Raw genomic sequence first — 16512 nt, 5'->3', positions numbered from 1 at the left:
ACTTGTGGTAGTCATTAATGTATCACTTTTAACTCATGTGAATTAAATTAATTTCAAGAAGCAGCCCATAATATGTTTGCAGTGAATATGCTTTTCAATATAGCATCTTTACCATTTAGGATGGGGGTTTAGACTTAGAACGAGAGGATTAGATAAGTGAAAGAATTGGAGCATGTTTGAAGTGAATCCAGAGGATGTAGAATTACCTTACTATCTTTGCAAAGCTATTAACTTCAGGGGGGATAGAGAGAGTACAGGAATAAGGACAAGAATATATCCCCTTAACAATAACAGGCGCTTGCCTTCCCTTGAAGGTACAGAGCCATGAGTGAGGTAAAATGACTGGAGAAAAGAACATAAAGAGAAACCCCTCCTAAAGAGGAAAAAATAATAAAAGAAGGAGTCTGAGTTAGGGCAGAAGCCGGAATAAAAAGGGAGATGAGGGATAATATGGTGGAGCAAGAGACTGAGTTGGAGAGAGAGGACAGAAAAAAGAAAGAAATTTTAGGGTGGAATGAGGAAGAAAAAAAGGAGAGATAGAAAAAAAAGAATTTGAAGGGCCTCTTTCAGACTGTCTCTGTTCTCATATTATACCACATGTACAGCCATATGCAGAACCAAATCCCCTGGTCTCAGCTAGCGAATGGCAGTTCCCCATGACTGACTGAACACAGTAACCAAATCCCCTGGTCTCAGCTAGCGAATGGCAGTTCCCCATGACTGAGACTGAACACAGTCCACAAGGCCTAACTTGAGTTGCCCTACCCTCAGGGTTGAACTCCACTCAGTTCTATTACAGGTTTCCCCTGTAAAGATGTTCAAGGTTGGGAGCTCAGAAAAGTACCCTTCATGAGAACCTATGGCTCTGCAGAGTTGATCTAAGGACTGGCCCAATCGGGAGGTTTGAGAACGGGGCGGGGGAGATCGTGGGGGTGTTTCAAGGGTGCCCGCGCGGCTACCTTCCTTACTGGGTCTGATGTCCCGCAGTCCGGGAGGTCGCGCACCCGCCGGATGATCTCAGACACGCAGGCAGCTCTGTGTGCATACTTTTTAAAGTTGTGCACTCAAAAAAAAAAAAAAAATACAGTTCCAAAGAAAAGCAGTCCCATTTAAGTGGAAGAATTCTGTTGTCTAGTAAATTGCATGCGCTTGTGTGGTGTAAGGCAATGCCAAAAAATTTCTTCATAGCTCAGCATTGTGTATTTTCTGGCAGCAATAGTGTTTTAAGTGATAGTTCTAATAGTTTTCTTTAAGGAAGTCCTAGCGAAGGGATGATGCTGTGGTATGTAAAGAGTTGGGGGTCATCTGTCTTCCTGCTGGTGTTGGTCTGCTGACAGCATGGCGGGGAAGCTCTCTGTCATGTTTTGGTGGGTATTTCTTCTGACGTAGAACCCCTGGGGTGCTTGTTAAGGTGCAGATTCCTGGATCCGTCTCCACTCAGACTCTTGGAGGTGATTGGGATCTGTAGTGCTAGCGTCCTTGCTGATCACTTGTGTGCTGGAATTGGTAGAAAGTGTTTTCGCTTCCTACGTGTACACATCTGAAGGCAGTCCAGGGGATAAACAGAATAATACTAGAACTTTCTTTTTATATTTATTTTATCTCATTTAAAAGTTTCTCTTATTTTGCCCTATATATGATATATCAAAACATGAACGAGTATGTTTATTAACATGAAGATGTTTATTGACAAAAAGAAAACATATTGGTGGCACATGCTTAATTTTTTGAACTGGTGGTTTTCGAAGCAAATAAAACAAACCCCTCAAGAAACAGAAATGGAGATTGTTGCCCCAGGGAATTCATTTTGAAGTTTCTTTGAACTGGAAAATAAAATTGCAGCATAAATCATTGGTTCTATCACTGAATTGTATGTATGTGGATCATTTATAAGTTGAACTCTGCTTAAAAGCAGTGAAACTTTATAAGGTTTAAAGCATTTTTCAAAGCAATCATATAATCTTTGTAACCCATATACATGTAAAAGTTACCTGGTTTCAGTAAAACCTTGTCAAGATCTAGCCATTTAGAGCCTTTCAAAGAGTGCTATCTTCCTCAGAATGCTGACATCGTTCGATCCTGAGATGAAGTTTTGAAATGCTGAGTGTTCAGTGGAAAGGTAGAATTCACTTGGGCAAATAAATAATTCACAATTAAATCTACCATTTAAATAATTAATGAAGTACCCCTTGTTATTCACATGACCAGGTATTGAAGCAATATTAGAATGCTGTAAGTCACATGCTAGCGTGGACTCTTGCTCTAAGCTCAACCTCCCTGAGAACAGAACCGCAGAGGTATAATGGTGCCACACTGTGTAATTCAAATTGTAATGGGCTTTGTTTCCATGAGGGTTACGTTCAGGCTTTGTCTGTGGCTCTACAGTGATTCTGCTGCAGGATTTTCATGGAGAGAGATGGACACTGAGGCCTTTTTCCTAGGAGGCAGCTTTATTCGGGAGGGCACTGACTCGGTGGATTGGTATCCAACATGGCATAGTTGCACCCTTTCATGCAGTTTTTGTGTCTGTCTCCCTTATATGGGTGTACACTGACATTATATAGTCTGATTGGGTATACGTTAACGTTCTACTGTCTGGTTGGGTATGATTTGTGTTACAGTTACATCAGAACAACGCACGCGTACACAGAGGCTGATGCATTACTTTGTAAAAAATTCCCACCCCTACACACCTGGAGGAGCCCGACCACAGTTGAGAGTGTAAAAACGTGTCTTCAATGACTTGCCTCTTGTGCTTATTGTAATATAATCTCTTTTTTTATCACTACAACTCCTACTAATGCAGGATTTTTAACTTCCTTAGCGCCTTGTCATTTCTGATAGCTTTCTTTATCATTTTCTTTCTGTCATTTTTGTAGCTCCTGACAGTTATTACCTCTTTTGTTCTTGACACTCTCTCTTGTAGGTAATCATTACATAAAGCTCTTCTCATTTCTGCTTAATCTTTGAACCTCTTTGTTATAACAAGCCTGGTGTTCTGACATCATTTTTGAATAATCAATTTTTTTCCTCCATTGCTTCAAAAGCTTCTTTAATTATACACTAAAAATCTACCCCAAAAATCGAACTATTTCTAATTTGCCTGTTCTCCCATTGATTTGTTTGTCTATTCCTGCTCTTGTTGGAATTACTATAGCTTTATAACAGGTTGTGAATTTTGACTGAATGTGATTCCTTTCATCAGCTCTTGCCTTTGTTTCAAATCTGTTCTTCTAGATCAACTTTAAAAATGATTTGTCAGATTCTATGAAAAAAATCTTTTGGGGGTTGAAATGGAAATTGTAATGAAATTTTAGATTAATTTAGGAGAATAACTTTTGGCAATAGTCTTCTTATCCAAAAATATATTAAGATATTCCATTTATTCAGATTCTTGCATATGTGTCTTTCAGTGAAATTTTAGTTTTCTTCTCATTTTCTAAAGGATTTCTATATTTTTTAAAATTTCCTTATTCTTAGGTATAATTTTTTAAAAGCAAACTAGTGTAAATGGGATTTTTAAAAATCTATTTTATATATTTGTTGTTGCACGAAAAAGTTATGAGTTTTTGATAATTTATCTTGAATTGATCCACCTAGTTTTCCAGTCACTTATCTTGTATTTTCTAGATAAATAGCATATCCTGTGCAGTTAGCCTGTGTTTTCTTTCTTTTCTCTCTGCGTCCTTTCCCAGTATGATGTGGAGAGGCAGTGTGGTTAGCATTTTGTGTTGTTCTTGATTTTGATGCAGATATTTCTCATATTCAATGCTACCTATCATATGTATTGTGTTTTTCTGGTGGATATCTTTTATCCTCTATTGTGTTGAGGATGCGTGTTCTTCAATCCCTAACTTTGTTATGAGTTCTTATCTACTTATGCCTGTATTCTCAGCAGTGTGGGAGGCTGAGGCAGAAAGATTGTAAGTTTGAGCCCAGCCTGGGCAATTTAGTGAGCTAATGAGACCCTGTCTCAAAATTAAAAAGAAAAGGGGCAGGGGATTTAGCTCAGTACAAACAAAACAAAACAAAACAACAACAACAAAGCACACATATCATACCAGAGTGCTGGCTTTTCTTTAATGTCTTTTGGGCAGCCATTGAGATATTTTATTATTACTTTTACAGATTTCCAAATGGTGAATCATCCTCATAGTCCTGAGATAAACCTTACTGGGTCATTTTTTTTATTCTTTTAAGAGACAACTGGCCTGGGGATTTAGCTCAGTGGTGGCAAGCCTGCCTCACAAGGGCAAGTTCCTGAGTTTGATCCCTGGTACTGAAAAACAAACAAACAAACAAACAACAACAACAAAAAAGAAGAGACAACTTTTACTCATTAATATTTTACTTAAGCTTTTTTATCTGTATTCGTAAGTGGCCTTGGTCCATGCTTGTTGTGTGCCTGTGTATATATATATATGTGTGTGATCATGTGGATGTATACGTAACAGTTTGATTTCAGTATATTGCTAACTTCATAAGATGAACTCTAGAAGAGTTTAAATAAAATGAAAAGTTTTAAAGTTACAAACAGTTTCCTGATGTTATGGTAGAACTCACATTGAATGTTCTAATTGTAGGGTGGAAATATTTCACTAACTATAACAAAAATTTGGCTGTCCTTACTTTCCAGACCTACTACTTCATCGGTCAAATTTTGTACTTTTGTATTTTCCCAGAAGTTCATCCATTTCATTTAGTGTTTGAAATTTTTGGCTTACTTGAAATTGTATAGTTTGGAAGATTGAGATTCTTTAAGCTGATTTAAAGTGTTTTCTTATAATTTTAAGAATATCTTCTTCATTAGCAGCTGTGTCACCTTGTTAATTTCAAACACTGTTTTTGATATTTCCTTTTATCCTGTGATCAGAATTTCCAAAAATGCGTATCAATTTTATTGGCCTTTCTGATTTGCTAGGCTCTATTTTGTTGTTTTAAATGGACCTCAAATTAAACGATTGCCTCAGTACCTTGTCTTTACGTTGTTTGTATCCATGTGTTTTCACATAAATGTCTTCACTGTAACACATCTCTATCTTGTGATTTTACTTCTGCATTCCTATTTAACGCAAAGATTCTTCAAAAGAGTAGTATAAATATCTATGTAGATGATTTCCCTCTAGTTTTTAGTTGTTCTGTTTTACTTTAGCTGCCTTTAGAAGAAATAATGTAACCTGTTTCTTGTATAATTATGTACTTTTGGAAATTATTAAGATATAGCCTGTTGTCTTAATATTTATAATTTGAGACAAAGATTTATAGATTATCTCACATATCAAAATTTTAAATTACTTTTATAATTGTATAGTATGCTGAAAATATGTTTCCTGTATCATTCTCCTCATGATAGACATTTAGTTTGTTTATATTTTCTTTATGATATAAAAGAGTTGCTGTGAACATTCATGTACATATATCTTTGGTTAAAAAATTATTATTTCTGTAGTATAAAATCCTAGAATGAACACCCTTCCCATGGAATAATTTTAAAAATTCTCAGGTTTAATTTTAAGAACAAAAATAATAATAACAAATAATAATACATCTTCAGTTTGTTTATGTCATAATTATTTGGAATTTTGATTTGTTAAACTCAATTGAATTGAACACATACCAAATACCATATTCATCAAAATGCTTTCCTTTCTCTCCTCACTCTCTTCTTCCAGACCTTCTTTTTTTGAAACAAAATCTTGCTAAGTAGTCCAGGCTGACCTTGAACTCACTATGCAGCCTAAATTAGCCTTGAACTCCTGGTGATTCTCCTGCCTCAGCCTCCTGAGTGCTGGGACTATAGGCATGTGCTACCACATCCCAGCCCCAATTTTTGTTAGTTTGTTTTAGGATTTTAGATGCAGGTAATAGTTGATGGTTTGTGTGTTTTTAAAAAAATATGTATTCTCCTTCAAGATTATATGTGACTTGAGGCAGGAAGATCACCCTAAGTTCAAGGCCAGCCTGGGCTTCTTAGTGAGTTCAAGGCCAGTCTGAATTAGACCCTGTCTAAAAAAAAAAGTTACATCTGACATTTTCAGTGATTTTTGACCACATCAGTAATTGATCTGACTTCTTATTTAGCCCATTTCTTGCCACCAGTTCTTTTACTATTTTCTTCTTTCCTTATTCTTATTTTGATTCTTCTTTGTTGGTTATTTCTTTAACTTTTGTCAAGAAAGCTTTGTGCCTTTGCAAATATCTTTATGTTACTTTTGCTTATGCTTTGTTGAGAATTAATTTTTGTTATCTTTAGAAATTTTCCTTCCAATTTATGCCTATCTCTCAAGTTTTTCCTCTCCTGAGGAAGTAATTTTTTTCTATCATCTTTAATTTTGTTTTTCCACTTTCAGGTCGAATTTATAGGCACTCTCAGCAGCCTTTGATTACACATGAAAAACATAATGTGACAGACTCTCCAAAGGATGTAGGAGGATCTCGCTCCTCACTCCTTTTGAAGGTTCATGGTAAGTTGCATGTGTAGAAAAATCACTGTGTGGTGGAATAAATTTTTTTTTTTTTTTTGATTTTTTGAGACAGGGTCTCACTATGTAGTTGAGACTGCCCTGGAACTCACTGTGTAGCTCAGGCTGGTCTTGAACACAGCGATCCTCCTGTCTCAACCTCCAGAATGCTGGGATTACAGAAGTGCACCACCACGCCCGGCAGCATAAATTCTTTTGAAGACTCAGCACTGGCTGGATTAGGAATGTTGCCAGCAGAATAGAGCACATTTGTATCAGTCTTTAAAGTTGAAACAGTACCATTTGCAAGTAGATAAGTAGATCATCTATCTTTTTTTTTTCTATTTCTTATTAAAAATGGGAGTTTTTAATAAGCCTAATTCAGTGGTTTTTAATATTGACTGCACATTAAAATTGCCAATGAAGCTTTTAAGATATCAGTCATTTTTTTAAAAAAAAGTATCTGGTTGTTTCTGGGTCGACTATCCCTGGGTGAATTACTTTGCAGGAGACCTTAATTGTTGCTGTTTTTTGAAATAAATGTTGATAATAGAATGGTCTGTGGTTTTATTATATAAGAGTAGTACAGTTTTAAGATATGGTTTCATTGATGAAGAACTGATCAACGTACAGTGATCCGAAGGTATACAAAGTACTCAGAGAAATGCTCAGCTGTCACACGTGAAAACGAGGAGTGGCGCCACGTTGGAGGAGAGCGGCCAACAGACATCTCCTCAAAGCTGATTCCCTCTAAGAAGCCTGGCTTCTCGTTGAAAAGATAGGATTTTAAAGTAGGAAAATACAGTCTTAGGAGACGTTAGAATTTTGGGCGAGCTTTCCTTATTTGCTGTATTAATTTTGTATCTCCAGAGTTATCCATTATGGTAGAGTCGCCATCTGTGTCACCACAGCGAAGCTTGACATTTGCCTAATTGTTGCTAATTTGATATTCTTGTTAATTGTTGTGCCTCCAGTTAGGCAGTGGGCTTGGAACTTATTTGCCTATTTGTTTTTGTTTTCTGGAGTGAAATGTGGGAAGATTCTGAAATGACTGCAGACAAGCTGTATCGATGTGAAGGTTGAGAGCACAGTTTCTTTCTTTGTTTTTTAAAGTTTTAATTTTTATTAGTATTTCCCTCTTCCTGTCCTTCATCTGTTGATCCCCTTCCCATTTGAAAAAGATCTGTCTCCCCATTTCCCTATTATCTCTTATTTTGTTCTTTATTTATCTTTGGGCTTCTCGTACAAGAAAAACCATGCAAAGTTTAAACTTGTGTGTCTGATTTACTTCACTTAACATTATAATCTCAAGGGGCATCCATTTTCCTGCAAATGATTCAAATGTATCCTTTTTATAGCAGAGTAGTACTCCATTGTGTATAAATACTACATTTTCTTCACTCATACATCTGTCAGTGGGTGTGTAGGCCATTTCCAGTATTATGTCGTGAGTTGTTCTGCTATAAACATAGATATGCATGTATCACTGTAATATGATGTCTTTAACCCATACAGGAAGATATCTAGAAGGGATTTTCTAGTTTTAGTTTTTTGAGAGATCTCCGTAATGATTTTCATAGTGGTTGTGTTAGTTTATATTCCCTGCCAACAATGTAGATTCTTTCCCCCACAGCCTTACCAGCACTTGTCATTATTTGATTTCTGTAGGACAGCCATTCTTTCTGGAGTAAGATGGAATCTCAGTGTTGTTTTAATTTGCTTTTGTATAATGGCTAGAGATACTGGACATTGTTTCATGTATCTCTTGGCCATTTACACTGTTTCTAAGAAGTGTCTGTTCATTTCAGTTGCCCACTTTTAAATTACACCTTTACATTTGGGAATGTCTAATTTTTTTTGAGTTCTTCCTATATTCTAAATACTAGTCCTCTGTTGAAGGAAGAGCTGACGCAGTTTTTGTTCTCATTCTGTAGATTATCTTTTTACTGTGTTGGTTCAGTTTCTGAAGCCAGATTGTATTTTAATCATGATGTTGTAAACTTGGGCAAGCTGTTTGGTTTGCCTTAGTTTTCCCACACAGCAAAACTGGAATAATAGTTGTAAATGCCTCATAGGTTGTTGTAAAGATCAAGTATCTTAAGCACTTACTGTGTAACAGAGCCATGGAAGTGTTGGCTGCTTGGAGGAGTGATGCTGGGTAAAATCTCTGGTGCATAGGGTCTTGTTAGGTCAACTTATGTATATTAAATGTATTTTGCTAGCTATTTTTTTATTTTCCAAGTATTTGGCCTTATCATTTAAGAAACAGCTTCATTAGTTTGTGATGTCAGTCGCTGTATTTTTCTGACCTGCAGGTGCCTTAATGTTTGTGGCATGGATGAGTACTGTTAGCATCGGTGTGCTGATTGCCCGGTTCTTCAGACCTGTGTGGGCGAAAGCTTTCTTCTTTGGTGAAGCAGTCTGGTTTCAGGTAGGTAATGGAGAAAAACAAAATAAAACAAAACTGAATGCAGTTTTCAACATAAACTATGTGGGCTTTTTTCCTTTATGGCTGTAGGTTTTAGATCCTCCCCCTGTCTTGTCTCCTAATTAATTGAGAGTAGACATAAGGTACTTGATAGAGAGGCAGGTCGGATTCGAGAATGTCAGGGCCACGGGTCTCCCTTTGCATCATGGCCAGTGGCACCCACACATGCCCCCTCCTGACACCTGTTTGTGTGTAGACCTGTGAGAACAGCATTCACCAGCACTCTGAGTGGAGATGAGTCAGGGAGGCCTGGAGTGCAGAAGAAAGAGGCAGTGGTGCTTCCTGCCCATCCGAGCAGGATTCGGTCCTCCGGTTAGGGGCCATGCAGATGGGGCTGTCCCTCACTTGGCAGTCAGTACCATCTATCTCCTGAGTCAGTGGGAAGAGATACTAGAAGTGTCCTTTGTGTTGTCTCTTTCCATGGGATTAGGAGACAGTTTTCTAATGGCAGTATAAGCAAGAGTCATAAATAATATAGAGCAAGACAAGCTTACCTTTCATGGGTTGTGTGGCCTGTCAGTGTTTGCACGTACAGTGGAAGACCAATGGGTATGTGTTGAGTTAGAAAGGATTTACCTGCTTGTGGGAAAAATACTGCTGGTAGAACAGTTTAGACGTTATCAGGGGATATTCTTCACGCTTCACATAAACTTTTAGTGTTGGAGCTTTCTCCTATCTGACCTCATTTCTCATTGTTGGCTGGCGGGGTTGTTTTATTTGTTCTCCCTAGTGCCGGATGCCTGGCTCCTGCTAGCTACTGCTCTGCTTTTCTGGGTGTGCTCTTTCCCACTTGCACTCTCTCACTTTTTCTGTCTCTCCTCCAGTCTACTCCTGTGGGTGTTCCTAACTGGGAGACTCTATGAGGTATAATAAAAAAATACAACGAATGAAGGTTTGTATGAAAAACAGTTTATTTTGGGAAAAGACACCTTGCCGTCAGTCACCCTCAAGATCCCCTCGCTGCAAGCACACTTACCCCACGATTCTGGCCACTTTCTGAAGCAGTTCTGGGAGTCCTCTTGCCCGAGTATCTTTAGTTGCATTGTGGCTGTGGCAGTGTCCCAAATCATTTCGAAACCTTTCCCATTCATGGTCATTTCGAATTTGTGAAAGAGCTGGAAGTCGCTCTGTGCCAGATTTGCTGAGCAAGGTGAATGAAGAGGCACTGTAATGTTTTTACAAAGCTGCATTTTCATTGGATGGTACTAGGCAGCAACGTTCGCAGATTTTTTTGGCCACACCTTGTAAAGACACTCATATGAGGACTTTCCCAACTGGCAGGAAGTGACAAGAGGGGTGAAATTAGTGTGTTTGGAGAGAGTGGTAGAGTTTTAGGAGATTAATGGCAATGTGTCTTTTACTGTAATAGAAAAATAAACTTCCCATAATATTTTTTGATCACACCACATATGTTTCCTCATAATTCAAATCCTCCACTATCTTTAAAAGCGCTGTATGTGTGTGTGTGTGTGTGTGGTGACATTTACATGTAGGGTGGGTATATATCCTCTTTGCCTGAATAGTTTTGGTTTGTACCAGTTATCTAAGGCATAATCAAGTATAGTGCCTATTTCACTCATCATATCTCTTGATTTGTATAATAAATTATATGTTTCATATATTTTTGCTCATTTGCTCAGTTATATCCCAAGCTCCTTAAGAGGCAGCATTTGCTGTTGCCTTCCATCTCTTTGCACCTGTTGTAGCACAGACCTTGGCGGTGAACCTCCATAAATATCTTGGGAGGAAATGAAGGCCTTGGCAAGTCAGTGTGCTTCATGGGAGAAACAGCCATTCCTGCTCCTCTGTCGGAAAGAAGTCTTAGGAAATATTTTTGAGCGATGGGGAGGGAAGCGTTGAGTGTTCTTTAAAGTTTAATGCATATAAACCTTTCATTTTCACTGACAGTGAAAGGTGATTAGATGTCAGGTGGATGCAGGCCTCAGTGACGTGCCCCCCGTGATCTGTCCCTTGTAACACCAGCTCTTTCTCCTGCGCGGTTATCTGCCATGTCATTGTGTCATGTCACCTTGCAGCTGCACCGGATGCTCATGGTCACCACATCTGTGCTCACCTGCATTGCTTTTGTTATGCCTTTTATATACAGAGGAGGCTGGAGTTGGGTGAGTATATCTCAAAGAGGATGTTTCTGATACAAGCTATTTTGATGTCAGAGCAAATTCTATTTTGTGCTCAAATGATGGGTAAAAAGACATTTGTCTGTGTCCTTTCTATTTTGAGTTATCTGATGAGAATTTCATAAGGTTAGGGGTCAGGGATGGAGTGATATCAAGCACATTTTCTTGGGAAGTGCAATATTTTTAAAAAATTTGCATCAAATATGTATACTGTAGTTTTAGTGAGTTTTTGCATTATAGAGTAGCTAAAGTTCAAAGTATGATATCTAAGGAACATGAATAATATAAGTGGTTTCCTCTAACTAGTACTATGATGACTACTAAGGTCACATAAATTCCGTTCCTATCATGTGACCAGCTGTTGGAACGGCTTTATATGACTTATCAAATTTCCATCACAAATGAAAGCGGTATTGATAACAATACTTTGTCACAAATGAAGAAATGGGGGCTATTCCCAGGGATTTATCTTTAGGCAGATCTCTCCCTTGGCTCACAGATTTATCATCAGCAGAGCTCAGGACTTCTGCTGGCATTGCTAGGACATGTCAAATTTAGCATGTCCAAAATGGAGTTCCTCATCATCTCTCTCAGTCCTGCTGTCCGAAGCAGCACTCACAGATATGGGGGGCTGGCTGTGCAGAAGTTAAATGCATTCTTCTATAGCCAGATGACTTGGGTTCCAATCCTGCCATCATCACATATTATTTTAGATACCTTTGGGCAGGTTGTGTAACTTCTCTGTCCCTCAGTTTACCCATCTGTGAGATGGTGATTGTGTATTTCTCTGTCACACACTTTCTGTGAGGACTGGGAGTGAATAAATTGAAAGCACTTAGGGTAGTTCCCTGAACATTCTAAGTCTTTTTAAGAATTTTGTTGTTGCTTGCTGTTTTTTTTTAAATTAAGTGGGACTACCCTTTTATATCTCCAAAATCTGAGTTATAATTTTATCCTTGTATAACTTGAGTCTGTGATTTGAAAGTTGTTTTTGGTATCTCCCATTTGTCAGTCTTTAGTTTTTATTTACAAAGACTCCCTTGGCCTGGACACAGCTGTGTCCCTGTTCTGGGTCATAGATTTATAGTCTATGGGAGCAACAGACCATAGTGCCACTCAGGGTACGAAGTATGTCTCAGGGTAGAGACTCCTCTTGGTCCTTCTCTCAAGTGTTTGAATGGAATCGTTGTACAAAGTGGTCTGATTCAGCTCTCTGCTGTTTTGAGGAGCACCCAGCCTCAGTAAGGCAGGAGTGTTGCAGAAATCCTTGTGATTCTGTGTTGATTCTTCTTTCTTGAGTTAAATCTTCATTCAGCACAGTGGTCATGAGTGAACCAGACTCTTTTTCAGCTCTGGAGTTCCAGGGAATCATACGGATCTCACAGCTTAGAGAAGCACTGAGGTTTAAACCGATGATTACACTGCACTGAGATGCTTGCCCTTGACGTGTGGACCCGAACTAGACCCAGTGGGGCTGCAAATAGTGTGGTGTTGGTGCTCATTTAACACCCTTATGAGGGGGAGGCAGCATCCTCTACGTGGACTCCACCACAGCCGTGTACCCACTCTGTGGGCTTGGGGGCGGTACTTGATATCTCAGCCTCAGTTCCCCTGTTTGAAAATCGGGGTATTGATAACCAGCGGTCAAGCATTGTGGTGAGCATTAGCGACGATGTATGAAAAGTGCGTGCCTGCTACAAAGTAGAGACTTGGTGAATGTTGCCTATCACCACCACCACCATCATCGTCACTGAATGTTCATGTATAAGAGCATGGGAAAACTCCAACAACACGCTTGCATATATTGTTTTTAACTTGAGGATTTAAGTTGATAAGAGAGCTGAGAATATTAAAACAATATGATTTTGTCCAGCATGCAGGTTACCACCCCTACCTTGGTTGTGTAGTGATGACCTTGGCAGTTCTGCAACCTCTGCTGGCAGCCTTCAGGCCATCTTTCCATGACCCAAGGTACTTACAGCTCTGATCTACTTGCTCTCAGTGTGGATAGCATTAGTTGGCAAACAAATCGCCTTTCAAGTGGAAACAATTATCAGCTTATAAAGTTAAAAAAAATAAACTATGGTATTTACTTTGAAAGGCTTCGAAGCGTATTTCGGATATCTAATTCCTAGGCAATAAGGGAAATCACCTGTTTTTTATTTCCTTGTCCTTCCATCAATATTGGAAATATTGATTGATCCTTTATTTTGGTAGAAGGCAAATATTTAACTGGACTCACTGGAGTGTGGGAACAGCTGCTAGAATAATAGCAGGTAAGTAATTGTGATGCCATTTACTTATAATTGCTGGTTGCTTGCACTGTAAGTTGTAATCTGGTTTAAATGATTTTTAGATACATTAGTAATTGGAGTAGTTGGTTGTTGAGGAGAAATCAGCCTTAAACATTGAAATCCAGAAAGTAATTTTTGCAGATAACAATTTAAGTACTCATTTCAGGTTTAAGTTTTTAAAAATGACGAAAAATTTTTTTAAGACTTCTCTTTTTTTTCAAGCATTTGTCTTTGCCAGCAGAATATACTATGCCGATATCAAATATTTGAGCAGCTCTAATTGAGGGTCATTTTGTGATCGGGTTGGGAGGTTGTGGGGTCCACCCCCCCATCCCAGGTCATTTCCATAGGGCTTGTACCTTCAGAAGATGTGGTTTGCTAATCGCAAGTATGATTATTTAATATCTTTTGATTCTTTGTATGGTGAACCCCAAGACAAGTGTCTGTGACCCTAACCTTTCTGTAGCCTGTGCGGCTCAACAAGGAAGAGAGAGCACAATCAGCGTTGGTTTCCATATTTTTCTCCCTTATATTGCAGACTTAAAACATTTTGCAAAGTTTGGGTGCCTCTTTTAACAACTCAGAGGTCATATTTGATCCATATAGTATCGCAATAAAAAAGACTAAATTAATTATTTGGTCTTAAATATTAATCTTATTTCTTAAACTTTTAGTATGTGTTAATTGATATACACGTACATGATTATCTCTTTCAGTGGGGAATTTTTTTTTTTTTTTACACTTAGTGGCAGCAATGTTCCTAGGAATGGATTTACCAGGATTGACTCTTCCTGAGCCACAGAAAACCTATGCAATGATTGGATTTGTCATCTGGCATATTGGGACTGAGATAGTTTTGGAGATACATGCCTACCGACTCTCTCGAAAAGGTGAACTGCTTGAAAAACCATTTTTTTGTGGAAGCACTTTTATACAAACTACTGAAATACAATTTTAGCTTCCTGGGGCTAGTGATCGGCAGTTGCGTGGCAGATCATTAATAGTTTCTGGTGTGATCACTCAGCCAGTGGTAGAGGTTGCGGAAATTGTTTGCTTTAAAAAAAAAACGTACATTGGTATTAGAATTTGAGAGGAAAATGTAACAGAAGGGGGTTTAGCTTTAGAGAAGTCTTTTTTATAAGCACTTTCACTTTGCACGCTGCTCTGACCTGGAGCCACACACTGGGGAACTCCAGATGCCAGGTACTGAGGGAACCTAGGTGGAGAAATAGGAGAGCTGGGTCAGTACAGGGCAGAGGTGCAGCCAGGTTTCACAAACTTACGGTGTGCTCTACTGTAGAGTGCAGTGTCCTTGAACACGTAGCGAGATAGGACCCACTTTGCTGGTGCTGTCTAGTGGTTAGGTCTGGTTTGGCTTTACTGCTAGGCCGTCAAGTTATCTATAGCCACAGGTGAAGAACTCATTACATCCTAGGCTCGGTGTCTTCTGTGTCCCATCTTATTCTCAGCCCCCGATATTAGTGACCTTCTAAAAACAGAAACTCTGTTGTTCGTGTTGTGAATCTAGGAGCCTGGGCCTTTTAGGAGCCAATTAGTAAACATCTGTCTGCCACTTTTGGTTCTTAGCTGGGTTATACACACGGGACTTCTGGTGGCCACTGAATTATGGCTAACTGTTTAAAATACATATGTACTTAAAACTTGAATTGTTATACGTTGGCTTGCTTTAGTCATTCCACAGTGTACATATAAGAACATCATGTAGTATACCGTAAGTATATACAATTTTACCTGTTAATTAAGAAAGCAAAAAAATTTTGTTTTCAAAAGCTTCGAGTGCTAAGATTTTGGCATAGTGTTTATTTCCTAGAAGACAGCTTTTTAAAAGTCCTTTTAACAAATGTGTTCATGGTCAACTTGTCTCAATTTGTGAAAGCCTTAATTAAATATTCAGGAGGTTTTGTGACATTTCGTAGTTTGAAATGGAGGACTTACCCCCTGGAACTGGTGAACAGTTGGAATCAGGTTTTATTTTATTTTATTTTTTGAAAGTTTACCTGCCTAACAGTGTCCTTACAAATTTATGTTGTTCTTGACAGTCGAAATATTGGATGACGATAGAATTCAGATCCTTCAGTCACTCACTGTATCTGAAGTAGAGGTAAGTCTTTGTTTTCTTATTTATTGACATAGATTTTAATCTTGGTGCTTTGCTTTATATCTCAATTTTTCTTTCAGGGCCATACTTTTAAAAAGATGGTGTTGGCAGTTTATGTTTGTGGAAATATGACTTTTCTTATTATATTCTTATCTGCGATCAGCCACCTATGAACAAGTAAAGACTATTTTCGTGGTCCTGTGATAATTATCATCAAATCAAATAAACTTGAAGTTTGTACTAATTGTCTGGAGTATGTTCATGAGTTCCAATTTGGAAGACCAAGTTTGTGTTTACAGAGGAATTCTGATGTGTAGTCTTTAGAGATTAAAATTCAGTAGGGTCATTTAGACTGTAAACTGTTGTGAGACCCTGTATGTAACTCTGCATTTAAAGGCAATGTTGTACTTGAGCAGAAATGACTCTCAGATATTCCTTGCCAAGATTTTAAGAATGTTAGCATTCAAAAGAATAAACAAGAGGGGCCAAGGATTCAGCTCAGTGGTACCGTGCCTTCCTCATAAACACAAGGTCCTGAGTTCGATCTCCAGTACTAGAAAAAAAAAGTGGGGGGATAAACAAGAATGATAAGAATGACCTGGACAAACAAAACAGATGCTTACCAAGGAGATTGTCTGAAGGTAAAATATTTTGGACTACAAAGCTGCTTTGGTGCTCTAAAGAGAATGTTTATTTTTACTAATTCATCTCGTCTTTGGATTTTTTCAAAAAGAAGCTATGTTTCTGGGACATGTTATTTGCTCTGTATATCAATACTTGTCTTGTGCAAGGTAGAGGTGGGACTGACTCCACTGTAGATTTCATTAACATTTACATATTGTTAGTATTATAATTTCTTTGTTAGCAGTGAAATGCAAGTAGGCATTTTTTATTTTTATTTAATTAATTAATTAATTAATTTTTTCTTTTTATTGAGGTTATTGGTACAATCTAGGTGTACAATACAATTACATTCATCATTGGGATTCTGTACCTTTACATAATAGGTCTT

General features: G+C 38.2%; 1 protein-coding gene across 8 annotated transcripts in view; it reads left to right on the top strand.

Annotated features, from left to right (window-relative positions):
* The window catches only part of Frrs1 (ferric chelate reductase 1), a 55224-nt gene extending 39480 nt beyond the window's left edge, over positions 1–15744 (top strand). For 4 of the 8 annotated variants that reach the window (XM_010639051.3, XM_010639052.3, XM_010639053.3 and 1 more), the window contains 8 exons: positions 6351–6464; positions 8777–8892; positions 10986–11072; positions 12961–13058; positions 13305–13363; positions 14128–14271; positions 15442–15503; positions 15581–15744. In XM_010639051.3, coding sequence (XP_010637353.1) covers positions 6351–6464; positions 8777–8892; positions 10986–11072; positions 12961–13058; positions 13305–13363; positions 14128–14271; positions 15442–15503; positions 15581–15673 — 773 coding nt within the window. In that variant the 3' untranslated portion in view covers positions 15674–15744. The remainder of the gene's footprint in view (positions 1–6350; positions 6465–8776; positions 8893–10985; positions 11073–12960; positions 13059–13304; positions 13364–14127; positions 14272–15441; positions 15504–15580) is intronic. The other 4 variants (XM_010639050.3, XM_010639046.3, XM_010639049.3 and 1 more) reach the window with 1 other exon arrangement.
* Positions 15745–16512: the final 768 nt, after the last annotated feature.

This window comes from Fukomys damarensis, unplaced genomic scaffold, assembly GCF_012274545.1.
Source record: "Fukomys damarensis isolate Sample0158 unplaced genomic scaffold, DMR_v1.0_HiC HiC_scaffold_33, whole genome shotgun sequence".
NCBI lineage: Eukaryota > Metazoa > Chordata > Mammalia > Rodentia > Bathyergidae > Fukomys > Fukomys damarensis.
This window is presented reverse-complemented; position numbering and strand designations above follow the sequence as displayed.